The 18,008-nt window shown below is 35.0% G+C and overlaps 2 protein-coding genes across 2 annotated transcripts; one reads left to right on the top strand and one right to left on the bottom strand.

Annotated features, from left to right (window-relative positions):
* Positions 1-259: 259 nt before the first annotated feature.
* LOC131000724 (protein GAMETOPHYTE DEFECTIVE 1) lies at positions 260-4,247 on the top strand. Its single transcript, XM_057926766.1, has 6 exons — positions 260-792; positions 899-982; positions 1,646-1,726; positions 2,076-2,230; positions 2,334-3,589; positions 3,858-4,247. Exons 1-6 carry the CDS (start codon positions 361-363, stop codon positions 3,956-3,958), a joined length of 2,109 nt encoding a protein of 702 aa, XP_057782749.1. The 5' UTR covers positions 260-360; the 3' UTR covers positions 3,959-4,247.
* A 2,690-nt stretch (positions 4,248-6,937) lies between these two features.
* LOC131000723 (zinc finger protein CO3) lies at positions 6,938-8,681 on the bottom strand. The gene is made up of 3 exons (XM_057926765.1): positions 8,129-8,681; positions 7,410-7,574; positions 6,938-7,334 (listed from the first exon to the last, which is right to left on the bottom strand). The coding sequence occupies exons 1-3, from the start codon at positions 8,465-8,467 to the stop codon at positions 7,155-7,157; spliced, it is 684 nt and encodes a 227-aa protein (XP_057782748.1). The 5' UTR covers positions 8,468-8,681; the 3' UTR covers positions 6,938-7,154.
* Between the last annotated feature and the right edge of the window lie 9,327 nt (positions 8,682-18,008).

Raw genomic sequence — 18,008 nt, 5'->3', positions numbered from 1 at the left:
AAGAATTTTCTAATTAAAATTGTACGAAACGATATCGTTTAAGTCTCACAAAAATAACATTGTCTTTACTAATTTATGTAAGCTCCAATTTAACACTTTGACGATCGAAAAAATAAATAAGAAACATAATTATAAAAATTAAAAATATAATGATTTAAATTCACCATAATTGAAAAGTCACCTCAAAATTATAAATTCGAAATATTTCGTGATTTTTTTTATTTATCAAAACTCTTTTATGGAAAAGTAAATTATAAATTAAACCTCTGCGGCCCATTAAACCCCCTCTTCTGCCACAAAAAATAAACCTCCCCGCCGCGGCGCCGCCATCGCCAACACCGCAATCTCTTATTCTCACAAATGGGGTTCTTTGACTTGAACATACCCTACCGCGAATCTGACCGCCATGCCATCGACAAACCGTCCCTGAGAGGACGCCGCCTGAAGCTCGCCCTTAAAGCCATGGAGCTCGGCTACACCGGCATCGCTTACAGCCGCACCCTCACAGGCGTCATGTCGGAATCCGATCGCTGCTCCATCGTTCTCTTTCCCATCTCCACACTCTGCCCGTCCTCCTCGTCTTTCTTCGCCTCCGTCAAGCTCCACCGCGACCTTCTGAATGTCGCCGTTACGGCCCCCTTCCGCCAGTACACCCGCCTCACCGTGGTCGTCACTAATTCCGCGCAAGCTTTGGCCCTTAATTCCGGCAACCCTATACTGCGGAGCTACGACATCGTTGCCGTTAGGCCTACGAGACAAGATGCATTTGATCAGGCTTGTCAAACATCGGAGGTTTGTGCATTCTGGCTGATGAACCATGTTTTGGTGCATATATATATATATGTGTGTGTGTGTGTGTATTTATAATGACGTGAGCCTTTCGATGGTGAATGTGCAGGTGGATATGATCTCTATTGATTTCTCGAAGATGGACTCATTTAGCTTTAGGTTAAAGCAGCCGATGGTCAAAGCTGCAATTAAGGTTCCTTCTATGGAATTCTGCATCATGTTGTTTCATTTTGCAAAGATTTTCTGTGACATTATCAGCAACATTTAGTTGGTAACTATTGCAGTGTGTTTAATTTGGGTCTTATTATTGGTACTTATAGTCATTATTTGTTTATTTAGAGTACATTGATTAGGAACTCGAGGCGTAGATTGGTAAATGTGATTGGAAGGGGTTGGTTGCCAATGCTTTCTTTATTATGTAGACCTTAGTTAGAACTGTAATTGCGTGAAGATGTTAATCTTGCTGTCAGCTAGCACACACTTTTAAAAGATTTCTTAAATTAATTGGATCTCTTTATTGAAGAAATCTGAAGTACCAAATGAATTTTGATTGTAAGATAGTGGCAACATGGTTATAAAGTGTGTTTTCTATAACTTTGGAAAATAGAGCTATACCAAAATCATTGGAGAATAAACCAATCTCTATATTTATAGATGTTTTATTTGTAATTATTGAAGTAGATAGGGCTTTGTTTCTTTTTTTCAAGTGAAAATAGTTGAAGGACAACATGCTGGAGTAAGTGCACTGAATAATTAGACTTTATAAAGTTTGTTGAATGCTTAATGTCACTCTATAGATATTTTTCACCAGGTCCGGTTAATGGTTTCAGTTAATTTTTTCATCTTTTGTCTGCAGCGAGGGTTGTACTTTGAGATCACATACTCTGATCTGTTTGCTGATGCAGAATCAAAACGAAAAATGATATCCAATTGCAAGGTAAATATACAGTATACTGCATGCATGAGGTTGGTTATGTAAGTTTAACCACTGTGATTTGAAATTGAAATCTTTTAGAGGATACATGCTGTTAAAGAGTGCATCAGAATAGAATCTAGTTGCCAAACTAACCTTTTGCTCTATCGGCAGTTGTTACTCAGGTTCTACTGTTCCTATTTTATATGCTAGATGTGTTTAAATTGCCTAACTTCCCAAGTTTTGAATTTCCACGCCATGCATTGCATGCATAGTTACAATCACTCTGTGTTTCATGAGCATTTTTGTTTCATTTCTTTTAAAAGGTTCTATTTCACTTTCATTAGATCATTCTAACTTTTTAAGCTTCCAGCTTCTTGTTGATTGGACTCGAGGGAAAAATCTAATTATATGTAGTGATGCCGCTTCTGCAACTGAACTTAGAGGGCCTCAAGATGTAGCAAATTTGTTCTTTTTGCTGGGACTCCCTAGAGAACGTGCTAAAGCAGCTATCTCCTCGAACTGTAGGTGCGTGAGTTGCTGAAGCTATATGTTGTTTGTCAACCTTGTTTCATTTTCCCACTGGAAGATAACTTTATTTGTCCCTAATTAATTTATTTGTTTTCATCAGATCTCTCCTAGCTAAGGCAATAAGGAAAAAACATTTTTACAAAGAGGCTGTTAAGGTTGAAGAAATACCATCTGGTGGACAATTCAATCCAGCAAAATCTGTGTTTGATGATTGGCTTAACTGGGACCCTATTTCTAGTGGTCAGGGAGATGTGCTATTGGATGACATGGAGAAGTCTTTTGCCATTTCGAAAACTGTAAAAGAAAATGTGAAAACCATCAACTTCACCTCAAATTTGAATGGCCTGCCTGCACATGGTTTGCAGATCAAAGATCTGGTATCTGTGAAAAAGGCAGCTTTGGAGCCACCTGATGCTGATAAACATGCTCTTCCTGTCATGGAGACTGAGGGGGATGATTCAGATGTAAAGCTTGAAGAGCAGGTTGGTCCTAATACTTTGCATGAAGAACAACACAGCCTACTGAAAAATGAAAGCAGTCTTAGTAATTTGAGTAATGATCATGGGGGAGTTGTTGAACTGCCTGAAGGTCAAATGCCACCATCTGGTGCCAAAAATATTTATTCTAACTTTGACTGTGAAGATTCTGAAGTTCCCTTAGGTAATGCCACGGAAGCCAAACTTGCTTGTCTGCCTCTTCCAGGACGTGATCAAGTTTCCATTGATGTTGCAAAGAGGGAATATCAGATTTCAGGTTTGGGAGACTCGTTACTGTTGTCTTTGCCCACTTTCAATGTCAAGTCTGCTGATTCTGAAGAAATTATACAGACCTCAAATGACATGGAACAAAATACTGTTGCATCTGATACCCAATTACAAGATGCCCCATCCCCTGTCCATCAAGGAACCTGTTTACATGGTGGTGGACAAGATCATGTTACAAAGATCAATATGTTTACTACTGACAATCATGTTTCTATTGAACTTTATAATCCCTTAAGTAAATCTAGTTCATCTATCTTTCCATTAGAACCCGCTGTAGAAAATCTATTAGAAATGGGTGTGTGTGCACATGAAGGTAACAAAATGGACAAACTTCTCAACAAAAATGACATTGGAAACATGCAAGAGCATCCCTTGGCACCACCTCACATCTCCTATAAAGATGGTTCTGTTGATGGAGGACGATGTAGTAAAATGACTGATAGTTGTATTAAGTTTGGTGATGGGTTGCCTCTAGAGGTGTCTTCACATGTGACAACCAATTTTGATGAGCCAACAAATGATGATATTATGGTTGAGTTGAAGCAGATAGATTCAATCACTGAATGTCAGGGCTTTGCTAAATCTCAAGGAGGTACATTTTACTCCATCTGTTTAGTCTGTAACCTATTCCTGTTGCTTGATCTTGTGCTAAGCCTACAAGGAGGAGATTAGGATGAAGCAATGATTTTGTGATTTTGTGGGATCTAGCTTCTATTATGGAATTCTTTTTCTTGTTATGTGATGTGATTTTGTGGGATATGAGTTCGTATGACATAAATTCTAACTTAATCCTTTGTGAGAATTGTTAGAAAACTAATATGAACTTTGTCAATGCTGATTTTATTTTTCATCTCTTGTAGGAATGAATAAAAGAAAACGAAAGTCACCTCATCAACCTTTCTTGTTTCCATTCAAGCGATATATGAAAGCCAAGCCTTTCAAGAAGAAGCCCAAAAAGTAAAAGACCAAGCTAGTATGTAAAATTATCTCATAGATTTACTTATTTTTTGTACCACACTTGTGATGTAGGGATTGCTTCTCAAGGTTTAACGGAAACAGCTTAGGCATTGAATTATTGTATATAGTGTTGAGTCATGTTGGGAGATGTTTCTTTCTCTGTGTATATCTTGAGTTTTGCAACTTTTGCCTTTGGTTGTTCAGCTTATTCTCACCAAACAAAAGCAGTGATAAAGGCTTGTAATGTTACCTCAACTTATTTTTCTGGCATTCATATTGTAAAATTTGTGATAGTCCCATTTAGTGGAGGCAATTTCAAATGAATGAACAAATAATTACCAATTTCATTCTGTTGAGTTTGTTATTAACATGAACTCTCAGATCTGAAGAGTTCCTTTAAGCAAGTTGGAAGTGGACTTCCTCTCTCTCTTGCCACGTGTTGTGAAGAAGTCTCTTTTCAGAGCAAAAAGATGCAATAAATTTGACATAATTTTCATCTGCTTACATGCACAACAGCACAAGGGCTCATCAGTAAGAAATCACGAGGGCTGTTATTTGTGCTAAGAATGTAAGCGCTTTATTTTCCTACATCCCCCTTCTCTAATCAGTAATCACTTATGTGCTTGAATCTCTGATTTATCGTTACCTCAGCTGAGTCTGAAACTAGAGTGGAGTGTCCTGATGAATAGACTACTGCTTCAATATGTTACTATTTTGTTTATATCGTTAATGGCCCTTCAAACGGCCAAGGGATCATTGTGTACATGCTCTGCCTCATCAGGTTTTTATAAACTGAATAACTATTCATAGCAGCTTATATGATGATTTGATTTTGAAGGTTTTAGGAATGATGAGGCCAGCCTACAACATTCATATTGTTTATTTTCATAGACTTGCTGATTTGAAGTGGTTTGCATGTGCTAGGGCAATATCTCACTTTTCTATAAAATAACTGTGGGAGTGGCTGCTGTCTGTTACTTTTCTGCCTTACACATTTCCTTTTCCAACATAATAGGGACTCATTTAGTATCAGGTTAATATTCAAATAAAAATGCTGCTGATTATTCCTTGAGTTGGATCCAACTTACTGTCTCTTCTTGGAACCCAGTAACATGCCTGTTTTACATACTAAATTACAACATGAACATGGAATCTCCTTTTTGTATTTGACTTCTTGTCTTTCTGGAAAATCTTGTCTAATCATGCAAACAGGTCAGGAAGAAGATTTCTCTGCATGTGGTCGTTGCAGGACCGATGGGTTGATCTTAGGCCTAGTTCTCCTCAGGTACTTCTATCAATCTCATTGCAGGTTTGTTTTTAAAGTAAATAGTATTGTATATTTACATATGTGAGATGGGTAAAGATATAAGTAGGTATTATTTAGTTTAAAGATGATTTGTAGAGGTAGTGGAAAGGCCACCGCCGGCCGACAAAGGCCGGCCTCCCCACTTCTAGGGACCATAGTGTTGGTATTAGGCTTTATTGAAATAAAGTCCAGATTCAGATTCTGAGTCAAATTGCTTCTCTTCCTCACCTGAGCCGATTTTTGCATTATTGTAATGCTGAAATCAATGATTCAGTAACATGAGAGAGACCAAATGATTAGTGTAAAGAGATTGTGCAATCACCTGCTTTTGCAATATTAAATGTGTATTATGGCTCCTAAAGCCAAACTTGCTCTTTCTAATTTAGTAATCCAACTTGGAAAAGTGCATCATGCATTTAGTAGCTAGGCTTTATATATATGTAGAGTCCATGTACTAGTAAATAATCAATTTGAAATGGTTATGATGATTTAGTTTTTCTTGTGGTTGGGCCCACCAACTCGGACCTTCTGCGCTACCATCAGTGGATTTTACCCACACTGTAGCATTTATTCGGCTAGTTTTTTTTTTTATTCTCTCATTTTGTATTTGTTCGAGTATGTACTATGTATGCCAAATATTCAATATTTTTCTTTAAAAAAAAAAAACATTTTTAGCCCACAATGACAATATAGAAACTTCTGTTTCTATCTAGTGCAAAAATTCATAAATTTGAGACAGATCAATTTAGAGAATTTCCTTTTGATCCATCTAATCCCACTATATGGCCCTCCAATCTTATTATCTTCATTAATTTCCACTCATGCTTGTTTCCTTAGCGCAGGCTTTAGACCTACTTTTCTCTAAATACAATCACTATTTTCTAACATCCAACTAATTATGGCTTTCCACGGATTCTCCATAGCCACAATTTAATCACCACAATCACTCAATTTTCTTCAAATATTGATAGCCGTAGAGGTCGATATTTCACGCTTTTGAAGTGCTTTATTTATTACTGCCTCCGCTCATCATAAATGTACCCATTTTACTATTTTCGTTTGTCCATCATGAATGTACCCATTATATTTTTTTGTAAGTTTACCACTCACAATAAAGTGACACTCTTACTCCACTGACAACACGCACACTCGACCATTTTTATTAAAGTCCGTGCAATATATTTAGTATGGACGAAGGGGGGTATTATCTTTTAGCTCAGGGAGGGTTGAGATTTGTATTTTGGTCTTTTGCATGTTCTTACAAAATTAAGCTATAAGACTTGTTACGGTTTTCAAGTGCTTTAGTTGTGATGTAGCCACTACTAAGAGCTAAAATTATAAAGGGAAAAAAAAATCATGTGCCACGTTGGGTCGTGGTTTCAGACTTATTTATGTGTTTGTGGAAGACAAGTTTTTCTTGTAAAATTTGTGATAATTTAGTTAGTGGTGTCATTTTTTGTTGTAAGAGAATATTGGGATGTGAGTTAATTTGGAGAAGAATAAATTTATTACAAGTCCGAAGAGAATGCAAATTCGTCGACAAGATTAGGAAGGGAAGGGAAACGAGTTTCCATGGATAATAGTGCCTTGTGATAAGGACTTTTGTGACCATCATTTTCTCTATCAATGATATTGTCTCATGAGTAAGGATTCATCAAATAGTGCTATTATTCAAATTCAAACTTATGTTTCTAATGAAATACTATTTCATTCGTCTTGGCTAATTAAACAGTCTTACATGAGATTCTTCTGTTATGCAATAAGTATTGGACCATGCATCTAGCAAACTTCCTTTGTTTTCTAAGAAACTGAAACAATCAAAACACTGACATTTCATGAAATTATGAAAGAAGAATCTCTAACAACCTCTGAAATAGTTTATTAATAAAAAAAATTAGGGAATGAGATTGGCGGAAAATGAATCAAGAAAATTGATCCAGTTATCATCATCCTCGTCGTCGTCTTGGTTATGTTGTTCCCATTGAGTCTGAGGTGGCTTGTCTATTTCGTCGTTCCTAGCGAATCTGCCCCTTATTCGTGGCCGGCTGTCTGCTAATGTCTTCCTGCATTCGTACTGCAACAACATTGTTACATCACACTACTATATACATATATATACATTTATGTATACTACGACAATGTAAGGAACCTTAATCTTCTTGTTGAAATTCCTAAGATTCCTCTTGCTTCTGTATCTCTCGATTCTCTCTTTCTTCTCCTCCGGACTATAAGGACTAGCTCTACTCATGCTCTCTATGATACTGCTCTCGCTCACCAACGATCTTTGATTCTGTTGTTGTTGTTGTTGCGATCCCTGTTCATCAAAATTTCTTATAAACATAAAGAAAGTTGCAAAAAATAAAGAGATCCCTTAATTTTATAACATTACACAAATTCAACATGCAATTCAAGAATTAAACAAACAAGGACAAGCAAGTACTTTGATGCAAAAAGTGACAATTTTTTATTTATCTTAATGACATAGTCCCTCTTTCCCAATTTAATAGGCCATAAGGCTGGTCAGAAACAATAAATAATTTGTAGTAATATAGGAGAGAAAAATCAACTTTTTGTAAGGATATATTTATCTAAAAAGTAAAAGAGAGAAACGAAGATATTTTTTTTAAATGAAAAAAAAAATTATGTTTGAGTCACGATAACATTTGATATAAATAATGAGTTATGTGAGTATATTTTCGTTATGTATTGACTTTTCATTTTAGAAAATGACCTATTAAAATAGAACGTTCAAATAAGAAAATGTGGTCTATTAAATTGGAACGGAGAGAGTACATATTTCTTGAGTAATATTATACAATAGCAAAGTGAGTATTTTTGTTTAATTTAAAGATGGCATGGTATTGGTACCTGCAAATCGCCGGTGCTGAGCACCTTCCTGACAGAGGTGGTGTCGCAGTCGCAGTAGGGAGCGGAGTTGATGGCGGAGTAGGCGTCCATGTTTCTGTGAAGAGAGATGCTCCGGTGAATGAGGGTGGGGCTGTAAGAGGTGGGGGAGCCGCCATAGCTGCTGCAGCCGCTGCTGGTGTATCCGATCTCCGACCTCAATGCGGATAGCGAGTCGTGCTCGGCGCCCGGGATGGGTATGAAGAGTGGAGGCGGCGGGAATGGCTGCGCCGCCGCGTCGGGGAGCGGGAACTGGCTCTGGAAGTCGGACGTGTAGTCGTAAGGGAGTTTGTGGCCGAACATGTTAATTTGGTTTTGGGAGAGAGAGAGGGAGGTTTGATAGAAAGCAACGGCAATAGCAATACACACTTCTTATAAGGGGGGAGGGTGACGTGGACGGTGACGTCATCGATTGGGGATGGCGTTGACTTGCAAATGTATCACTGCACTAGCATCGAGTATTTGTATTTTCATCGACAATGACTAACATCAACTTAATAGGGGACTCGTTTTCCATGCATGCCCTATTTTCCCTTGCTTGCTATATAATGCCATGCCCACCACATACCTTCGCTGCACCTCAATTATACACCCACCATGGAAATAACAAATATTCTACAGTTATTTTTGTGAAATAAATGTTACTCCCTCCGTCCACCAAAAATATGTCACTTTACTTTCGGCACGAGTTTTAATAAAATGTGAGTGAAGTTGGTAGTGGAGTAAGGGTCCCAATATAAATGTGAGTGGAATGGTGTGGACCATACTACTAAAAATGGATGTGGCATATTTTTTGTGGACGGACGAAAAAGGAAATTGTGGCATATTTTTGGTGGACGGAGATTATAGAAAAAATAAGTTGAGGTTCAACAACTTTTATTTTGTGTAACTTATGTTTATAGTTTATAAGTTGTTTATTAACTTATCTGTCAAACATTTTTGAAAAGCTTACAAAACTTCTAAATAATTTATAAATTTTTTTAAGGAGCTTATAAGCTCAACAAAACACCCTCGTACGTGGCGTGCCTCGCTTTTCTTGCCGAATTGGTAATTTTGAGTTTTTCCGATGTAACAGTAAGTGAAGCTCGTTTTGAGAGACTAAATGCTTAAGACTGATTTGTATGAACAGTGATCACACCTGCTTAATTATATACTGCCGTATTTTAAATTCTGTAATTTTGTGTATGAGTCAACAATATTGTGACTATTCACGAAGCATTTTTAGGTTTGACTATGGTCCTATGATCTGAATTGCAGGTTGCTAGTCACAATCTAACTTGTGAGACGTATCGACTATACCCATCTCCAACTTGCAACAATATTATATAATGTCCCCACCACTTAATTATGTTTTACTAAAAGATATGAATAAAAAAATTAGATGGAAACGGATTTTTAATGACGACCCATGTGGGAGGCATATACATAATTCAATCATTTGTTGTAGGTTTAGGGTAGATTAAGGTTTGTTTAATCATTATTAGAGTGACACAAAGTCCGATTTTCTCTCTTCTTAATACTATTAGTATTATTTAATTAAGTGATGTGATTTCTAAAATTCTTTTGATTGACAACTAGTAAAACCGTTGTCCGTGTACTGAGATGTCAGTATCGTGATATGGCTTTATAATGACTTTTTACATGACATATGTGACCGCATGCCACTACCATTTGCATTCTTTTTATAAAAAAAATAAAAATTAAATCCTTTTTATTTGTTTGATTTTTCATGCTTTATACTCCTTCCGTAAAAAAATATTGTTTGTGAGATAATACGAGTTTTAAAAAATGTTTAGTAAATAATAAATACTTATATTGAGTAGAGAAAATGACCCATTATTATTATTTTTTAAATGATAACGCGTCTAGATGATGGATACGAACTGCAACAATTGTAAAACTGGTGGAAAAATTAACCATATATGCTGAAATATTTTATATTTCATATATCATTATTACATGTACAAATCACACAAAAATATTTACTGTAAATCAAGGTGACATATAAATCTTTGAGGGTGAAAGAGTTGAAAAATAGTTGTCCGTTTTTACAATGAGATCATTAAATATACGTACTCTACCAATTAAATTAAACATTCTTAAAAAAGCAGGTGTAGTGATCCTGGCCTAATTGAAAGACGGTTAGAAAATAGAGGTTGTTAATTTATTCCATTGGGAAAAATATGAATGATGAAAGACAATGAAATACATAGGCAGCATATACGTATAGTCACCAAGAATGCTCCATCACTTCCAAGACCCACTCTCTGTGTTTCCATTCCAACAATTAAGTTGCTCAAATTATTGCACTTTGTGACTTTTTTTCTTCTTAATTTTTATATTTTTACTATTTTTAAACTCGACGTTTCGTTCAGTGGTTGGTCTGGAAGTTAAATAATGGTTATTTTTTGGGAGGAAATATAGGGCATTAGAAGATTCTATGTTTGATGCACGTACATAAATGAGTCGAATGGTCACCTCGATTGAATAGCGCTAAATAGAGGGATAGAGTGTTCCTCCTTGTCACGTTTCGCCTCTTCGTTGGTCCATTGTGGACAGCAGTGGAGTGCTAGCTAGGGAATGCACCTCGTGCATGCATGGAAACAGTCATAATATTCATGTATACACCAAATGTGTATTCGAATATTCTTTCTACTCCTAAGTTTTTCATTTTCTAACTATTTTATTTTTATGAATGGACGTTCAACATTCATTGTCAGAATAAAATTACATTAATTATTCTTGCAGTGATAATGTATGTTAAATTTGGACGGAAGCAGTCCTTAATTAATTATACACAAATTCTTGTGTGCAACTGGTTGCACGGTGCAACGGGGTCATACCCGCCCAGATCCTAACCCATTTGCATTAAAGAAATAAAAAATAAAATAATAAAACCCTCTCTTTCGGCCTCGCTCCCCATCTCCAGTCTCTCTCTCTTCCTAGCTGAATCTCCCCCCCCTCTTTCCCTCTGCTGTTGGCGGCCACCGCGGACCGCCGTGACGTGGGCTTCGCCGCCAACCGCGCCTCCACGGCGATGCTCGACACTCTCTCTGTCTCCTTTGCTCTCTGCGCACAGTTGCCGGCCGCCGCTGGACATGCAGCGCCTTGGCGGGGTAGATAGCCTCACCCTGGGCGTTCTCGATCTTGTAGTAATAATGCCACTGTATGAATTTGACTTGCATTGTTTCATTATATAAATGATAGCTTCATTCCACATATTGTTTCATTAAATAAATGATATAGTTTTATTCCAATTCTTGTAGTTTTAACTTACATTGTTTCATTATATAAATGATATACTTTCATTCCAATTCTTGTAGTTTTAAATTGCATTGTTTCATTATATAAATGATATAGTTTCATTCCAATTCCAAATTAAACTATGACATATATCAAATGAAACTTTAAGATTTCAATTGACACTACAAGAATTCAAATTACACTATTATGACATTTCAAATGACACTACGACATTTCAAAATGAAACTACAAGATTTCAAAAGACACTACAAGATTTTGAATGACACTATAAGATTTTGAATGACACTATGACACTACAAGAAGTTAAATGACAATACAAGATTTAAAATGATACTTTAACATTTGAAAAGACACTACAAGAAGTTGAATGATACTATGACATTTCGAATGACACAATATCATTACAAAATGACACTATGACATTTTGAAATGGCACTATAAGATTTCAAAAGCCACTACAAGAATTCGAATGACACTACGAGATTTTGAATGATACTATAATATTTTGAAATGACACTATGACATTTTGAAATGACACTACAAGATTTCAAATGACACTATTACATTTCAAATGAAATTTTAAGATTTCAAATGACACTTCAAGAATTCAAATGACACTATGACATTTTAAATGAACTCTTGTACTGTCATTTGAAATGTTAAAGTGTCATTTCAAATCTTAATTTTAGTGTCATTTAAAATCTTGTAGTGTCATTTAAATGTTATAGTATTATTTGTATGTCGCTGTAGTGTCATTTGAAATATTATATTGTCATTTGAAATCTTGTAGTATCATTCGAAATGTTAAAGTGTCATTTGAAATCTTGTAGTGTCATTTGTATGTCGAAGTAGTGTTATTCGAAATGTCAAAGTGTCATTTGCATGTCGGAGTAGTGTCATTTGAAATGTTATAGTATCATTTGAAACCTTGTAGTGTCATTTGAAATGTTATAATGTCATTTGAAATCTTGTAGAGTCATTTGAAATGTTAAAGTGTAATTTGTATGTCGGAGTAGTGTCATTTGAATTCTTGTAGTGTCATTTCAAATTTTGTAGTGTCATTTGAAATGTTAAAGTCTCATTTGTATATCGGAGTAGTGTTATTCGAAATGTTATAGTATCTGTTGGGAAATGAAAGATATATCTAACCCTCATGTTTTGATGATACCAAAACTGTCAGAAAGCACTTTCTAGTTAGAGGTTATCTTTCTGGACTTAAATGTTTTAGTCCCTATAGTAGCTAGACTGAAGACTGAACGTCTCGAAGACCGAAGATGTCAACTCAACTGAAGAACAGTTCGACTGGAAGCTTCTTGCAAGTTCTGAATGCATCGGAGTTGCAGATCCAATTGAAGTCCTGACTGATGAAAAATACATTGGAAGCACCTGAAGAATCCACGAGCCATAGCAAGCACTTCAACTGAAGACAAGTTCAGTAACACTAAGACTATGATGAACTGGAAGAAGAAAGGATGTTTCACTAACTCCAGCCACGTGGATAGCTTTCTGGACACGCCGCATTTAATGCCTAAGTTCAATTGATTTTGAATGATAAAATGTGTGGAAAAATAAACAGTGGGGTGCAGTTTAGAAAGGATAAAAATCGAAACGACTAATTTTGCGAAAGGGAAAAATAAGTTAAAAAGAAAAAAAATCACAAATGCATTGAAAACCCCCTTTTCGCGGAATGGAATAGGAAAAATTTGATAAACTTTGAATTTAGTTTTGGATGAAGATGACTTTTGTGTGGGTAATGTTTTCACTTATGTGTTGGTAATAATTCCATTTGTGTACACTTATTATCTCATCTTTATGTAATGTAGATGTTTTGTCTGTTGATGGCTTATTTGATTATATATTAAATATGCCTTGTAATAATAATAAAAAAAAGCTTTGGGTGAAGATGAGTTGAAAGGATGCTTTAAGTTCGAGGTAGTAGTTTCACTTGTTTGACTAATTTACACTTTTTTTACTTAAAATTGTTTAGCTGGCGGATGTGTATAAAAGTTTACAATTAAATCTTAACCCTGCATTGTTGATTGATGTATGATATATGTATATATATAGGGGGTGTGGTTGTAGTGAAAATTATAATTTTATAAGAATGCGAGAATTATTAAAATTATTGCATTTGCTATAAAAATTAATGAATTCGCAGCTAAATTTAATTAAGGGATAAGGTACAAATCCACCCCTAAACTAGACACCCCTAGAGCATATACCTCCCCATTCTCGATCTTGGCCCAAATACACCCCCGAAGTCCATAAAAAGGGTGCATTTAAACCCAGCAAGTTAACGACCGTTTTTTGCCGTTAACTTGTTGGGTTTAAATGCACCATTTTTATGGGCTATGAGGGTGTATTTGAGCTGAGGTCGAGAATGGAGGGATATACGCGCAAGTTAACTGATTTTTTTTTAAAATTTCTAAGTGGGCCCTCCTAATCGCCGGACGAAAAGAAGTGTCATCGGTAATAACATAGAGGCAGCTGCGTTTTCAGGAGAAAGGGGCGAGGCATAGAACAACGGTTTCACCAATTTTCGGAAGCTATCGGCAACGACGTCATTGGATTTTAGAGAGAGGGATGGTGGCGCCAAGAGTCGACAGACGAGCACCACCCTTGCCTAGCCCTTTAGCGGGGACGACAAACTTTTATAGGGGAATTAGGGCTCGATTTGGGTATTCGAAATTTCACGTGAGAGAGAGAGAAGAAGAAGAAGGTTGTGTGTGATTGAGAGTGAAGGCTAAGGAGCTCGCCAACAGCCTACTCACGCAGATCAATTGGTGAGTGGGCTGCCGGCGAGCTCCTTAGCTTCCCCTCCGCTTCGATTGACGGAGATAGGGGCCGTCCGCCGGAGCCCTAGGCCCCAATCGCTACCCTTATCCCTTCTCTCAACTGAGAGGGAACAGTGGCAGAGCCACCGCTGAGATTGTGAATGTCCTGAATTTGTTCGGCGTGTTTTCCGGCGAGTTTGGTGAAGAAGAAGGTGTGGGTCCCATCACCAACAAAATAAAAAAATTTAAAAAAACGGAGTTAAATGGTCGTTAAGTCGGAGGACTTGATTGGAGAAAATTAGGCACTTCAAGGGCTTAGTTGACACACCCCTGGCCATAGGGTGCCAGAAGTGATAAGGGCCTCTATGTTAGGGGCTTATTTTATACTTAACCCTTTATTTAATGATTCTTACTTGAACTCATATACATATATATATTAGGTTCTAGTGAGATTGCTATTTTCCGTGAGATGTGAGACTAAGTGGTGAATAAGACAATATATAGTGTTGAATAAAGATATTAAAAAGATTAATAAAATTTTCGCTCCCTCCAAGATTTGAACCCAGATAAAAATTTTCTCCATCCGGATAAATAACAGTCATAGAATACATTATATCAACACCTACAAATCAATCTAAGATCTCACCATATATGAGGGATCTCATTGGAATCATTTCCTATATATATATATATATATATATATATATATATATATATGTAGGAGGAAGTTCAATAGGAAAATAAATGTTTGCAAAGAAAGGTGAAACAATCTCAGCCATTGATCATGATTCATGGAACGATATATAATAATATAGTATAAAGTCTTAGACGGTGTGTACTATTAAATTTAGATCATGCATTTTGTTCATGTGAATACACTAGAAATGCGACACGTGACAAAAAAATGCAGAGGGGTCTTATTATCCATTAAATATATGATGGTTGAGAATTTTTCGAATTTTTAGTATGCATAATTTTCAGTAGTAATATACATGCTAGATTAATTGCTCTTTGTTCTTTTACATATAGTTTGACTTTTTCCTTATAGCTTCATAATTTGAAAGAAAACAATGGATTAGTAAGAAATAAAGCAAATGATCAACATATGATTTTGCATGTGGTCGGATTTTGAGTGCGAGTAAGGGAAAGATATGTGAATATGAGAGAAATAGAGAGATATGCGAGAATATGAGAAACATGCATGTTTTTGTTTCCGTTTGAAAGTATGCATGTTTAATTTTGGTTGTACGCATGTTTCTGTTTTAAGGTGTGCATATTTATGTTTCATTCTATGCATTTTTATGGGAGTTCTGTCAACTTCTTCTTCTTTTGACGAACTTCAATAAAAAAATTTATTCTCATCGATCAAGTAAGGAAATAGAGGGTTATTCCTACTGTGTTATTGTTGTTGTTGTTGTTGTTGTTCTGACTGCAATAATCGATGGAGAAATGATAGGTTTTTTTGAAATGTAGAGAGAGAGATGAGTTTAAGAGAATAAGGTATTTGAAAAGGATGAAGGGATGTGACAGACTGTGGAGGCTGCAGTGGCACGGCGACAAGAAGAAGAAGAAACAAATAATTGAGGCACATCAATTCTGTCATTTGCTAAATTAAAAAAATAAAAATAAAAAATGAGCTATCACATAGCACATGCAATCTAAAGAGTACACGTGTAATTTAATATAATCATTTTTCTTAAATAGCTTATAAGCTCTTAAAAAATAAGTCCCTCCACCCCCAATTTATTTTTCATAATTTTATATGCAACAATCATTTTATAAATATTATTCAATTATAATTTATTATTATTATTGTATATCATTTTGGATTCATCTTTCTACGATTTATTTTTTCTAAGGGTGCGTTTACTTTAATGGAAAATGAGAGAAAAAATATATTTTCACCAATTTTCCACCATTTTCACTGTGTGAAAATATTTTTCAATATTTTCTCATCTTTTCATCTCTAGTTTACATATGATAAAAAAAAAGAAGAAAATATAATTTTTTTCTCATCTTTCTTATCCATCATTTTCCAATGATAATTTTACAATCGAAGTAAACGCACCCTAATTTTTTTTTCTCTCTCTAGGAAAAAAAAATCTCTCTATCCAAACAATTTGACAACATATAAGTTCTTGAGATTCTACGTCTTATAAACTTTTGAAATATTTTATACTATCAGAAAACGTAATTTTAACGATCAAAAATTCGATTGTTAAAAAAGATGATCATTAACACGGTTAACGATCATTTGATCGATCATTATTGAAGCTTATAACTTCTTTCAAATAAATTAATTATTCGAACAGCCTCTAAAATTTATGTGTGGATGTTCGTACAAGTGAAATTGTACAATGTACGAGAATGTATCTAATATATAACTGTTCTTCGAATAAAAAATTTTCTAATCTTTTGAATTTTATACGTTGGTTATTGAAGTGTGTGTGTAACTGTCCTTTTTTTCTTTTTACTTGAAGAAAGAGAGAAATCAATGAGAAAGTCAATACAATATTTCTGTCGACTATATGTCAATCCCACTAACCTATCCACGAACGGCTACAAATTAATGTCGCCAATAATGTGGTATATATTGCCACATATGCAAAGGAGATGCTCTTACTTACATTCGTACCAAAATTTGAGAAAGTTTAAACCAAAATTTAAACTCTAAACCCCAAAGTTTAGACTAGGGAGTAATTAAATTATAAATTCATTTTAAAATAGAAATTATGAATCATAAAATTACGATATATATATATATATATATATATATATATATATATATATATATATATATATATATAGGGGTGGGCTACCGTAAGAACATATCTTAAAATAAGAAATAAGAGCAATTTTCAATGTATTAATTTTATGTAAAACATGTATGAATTTGCTGTATATAGGTATGAATTGTGAAAAATAAATTTTTGCTACCTTGGGATTCGAACTCAGGATCATGAACTCATCCAACAGAATGATGAATCAACTGTAGATCTTGATGATCTAAGGGCTGAAAATGATTCTTATTTTATATCTTAAGAAGTGTTCTTATTTTAGCCCTCCCATATATGTGTGTGTGTGTGTGTGTGTGTGGGGAAGAGGGGATTAGATCAAATAAAAACCTCTCTTAATATACAAACTACTGACCATTTGCACTTAATTAACCTATAAAGCATTTGCACTTTCATGAGTCAGAGTTCGTATTCCAAAGGGAACGCAATTATAGGGCAATGCAATTACTTTATATGTTAAGTCCAGTTACTCTATAAATTAAGTGCAATTTTCATAATTTTATGTTAAACAAGGTTTGTATTAGAACCCAACCATATATATACATACATATATGTGTGTGTGTGTGTGTAGGGGCTTGGTTATTATAAGAACTGCATTTATCGTGAGAAAATTGTCTTGTATGTATAAAATTATTGCATTTTTAATGAAATTTATTTCACTTGAAAAAATAAAATTTTTGTTCCATCAGAATTCGAACACATGTGTGATGCATTTTCATCCATCAAAATAATGCATCCACCGTAAAAAAAAAAAATCGAGTGCAATAATTTTAACAACAAATATAATACTAATTTCAACGATGGATGCATTGTTCTCATAAAAAATGGAGTTCTCATTATTATAGGACTAGATTTAATAAACACTCATTTTAAGATATAAATTAAAAATCATGTTCAACCCTTAGATCATAATGATATACAGTGGGTTCATCATTTTATTGAATGGGTTCATATTCTTGGATTTAAATTTCATAGGAATCGATCTTTTTAAAATTCATCAGTTTCCACAGC

Source organism: Salvia miltiorrhiza, chromosome 8 (genome assembly GCF_028751815.1).
Source record: "Salvia miltiorrhiza cultivar Shanhuang (shh) chromosome 8, IMPLAD_Smil_shh, whole genome shotgun sequence".
NCBI classification, from domain to species: domain Eukaryota; kingdom Viridiplantae; phylum Streptophyta; class Magnoliopsida; order Lamiales; family Lamiaceae; genus Salvia; species Salvia miltiorrhiza.
Note: the sequence above shows the minus strand (reverse complement) of the source record. Positions and strands in the feature narration are given on the sequence as shown.

Bases quoted from the DNA above. Each gene is read 5' to 3' on its own strand.
- LOC131000724 (XM_057926766.1), top strand. From the start codon at position 361: ATGGGGTTCTTTGACTTGAACATACCCTACCGCGAATCTGACCGCCAT. The intron at 983-1,645 runs GTTCCTTCTATG...TTTTGTCTGCAG, and splicing joins TGGTCAAAGCTGCAATTAAG to CGAGGGTTGTACTTTGAGAT. The intron at 3,590-3,857 runs GTACATTTTACT...CATCTCTTGTAG, and splicing joins CTTTGCTAAATCTCAAGGAG to GAATGAATAAAAGAAAACGA.
- LOC131000723 (XM_057926765.1), bottom strand. From the start codon at position 8,467: ATGTTCGGCCACAAACTCCCTTACGACTACACGTCCGACTTCCAGAGC. The intron at 7,575-8,128 runs GTACCAATACCA...TTTGATGAACAG, and splicing joins TCAGCACCGGCGATTTGCAG to GGATCGCAACAACAACAACA. The intron at 7,335-7,409 runs GTTCCTTACATT...ATGTTGTTGCAG, and splicing joins ATTTCAACAAGAAGATTAAG to TACGAATGCAGGAAGACATT.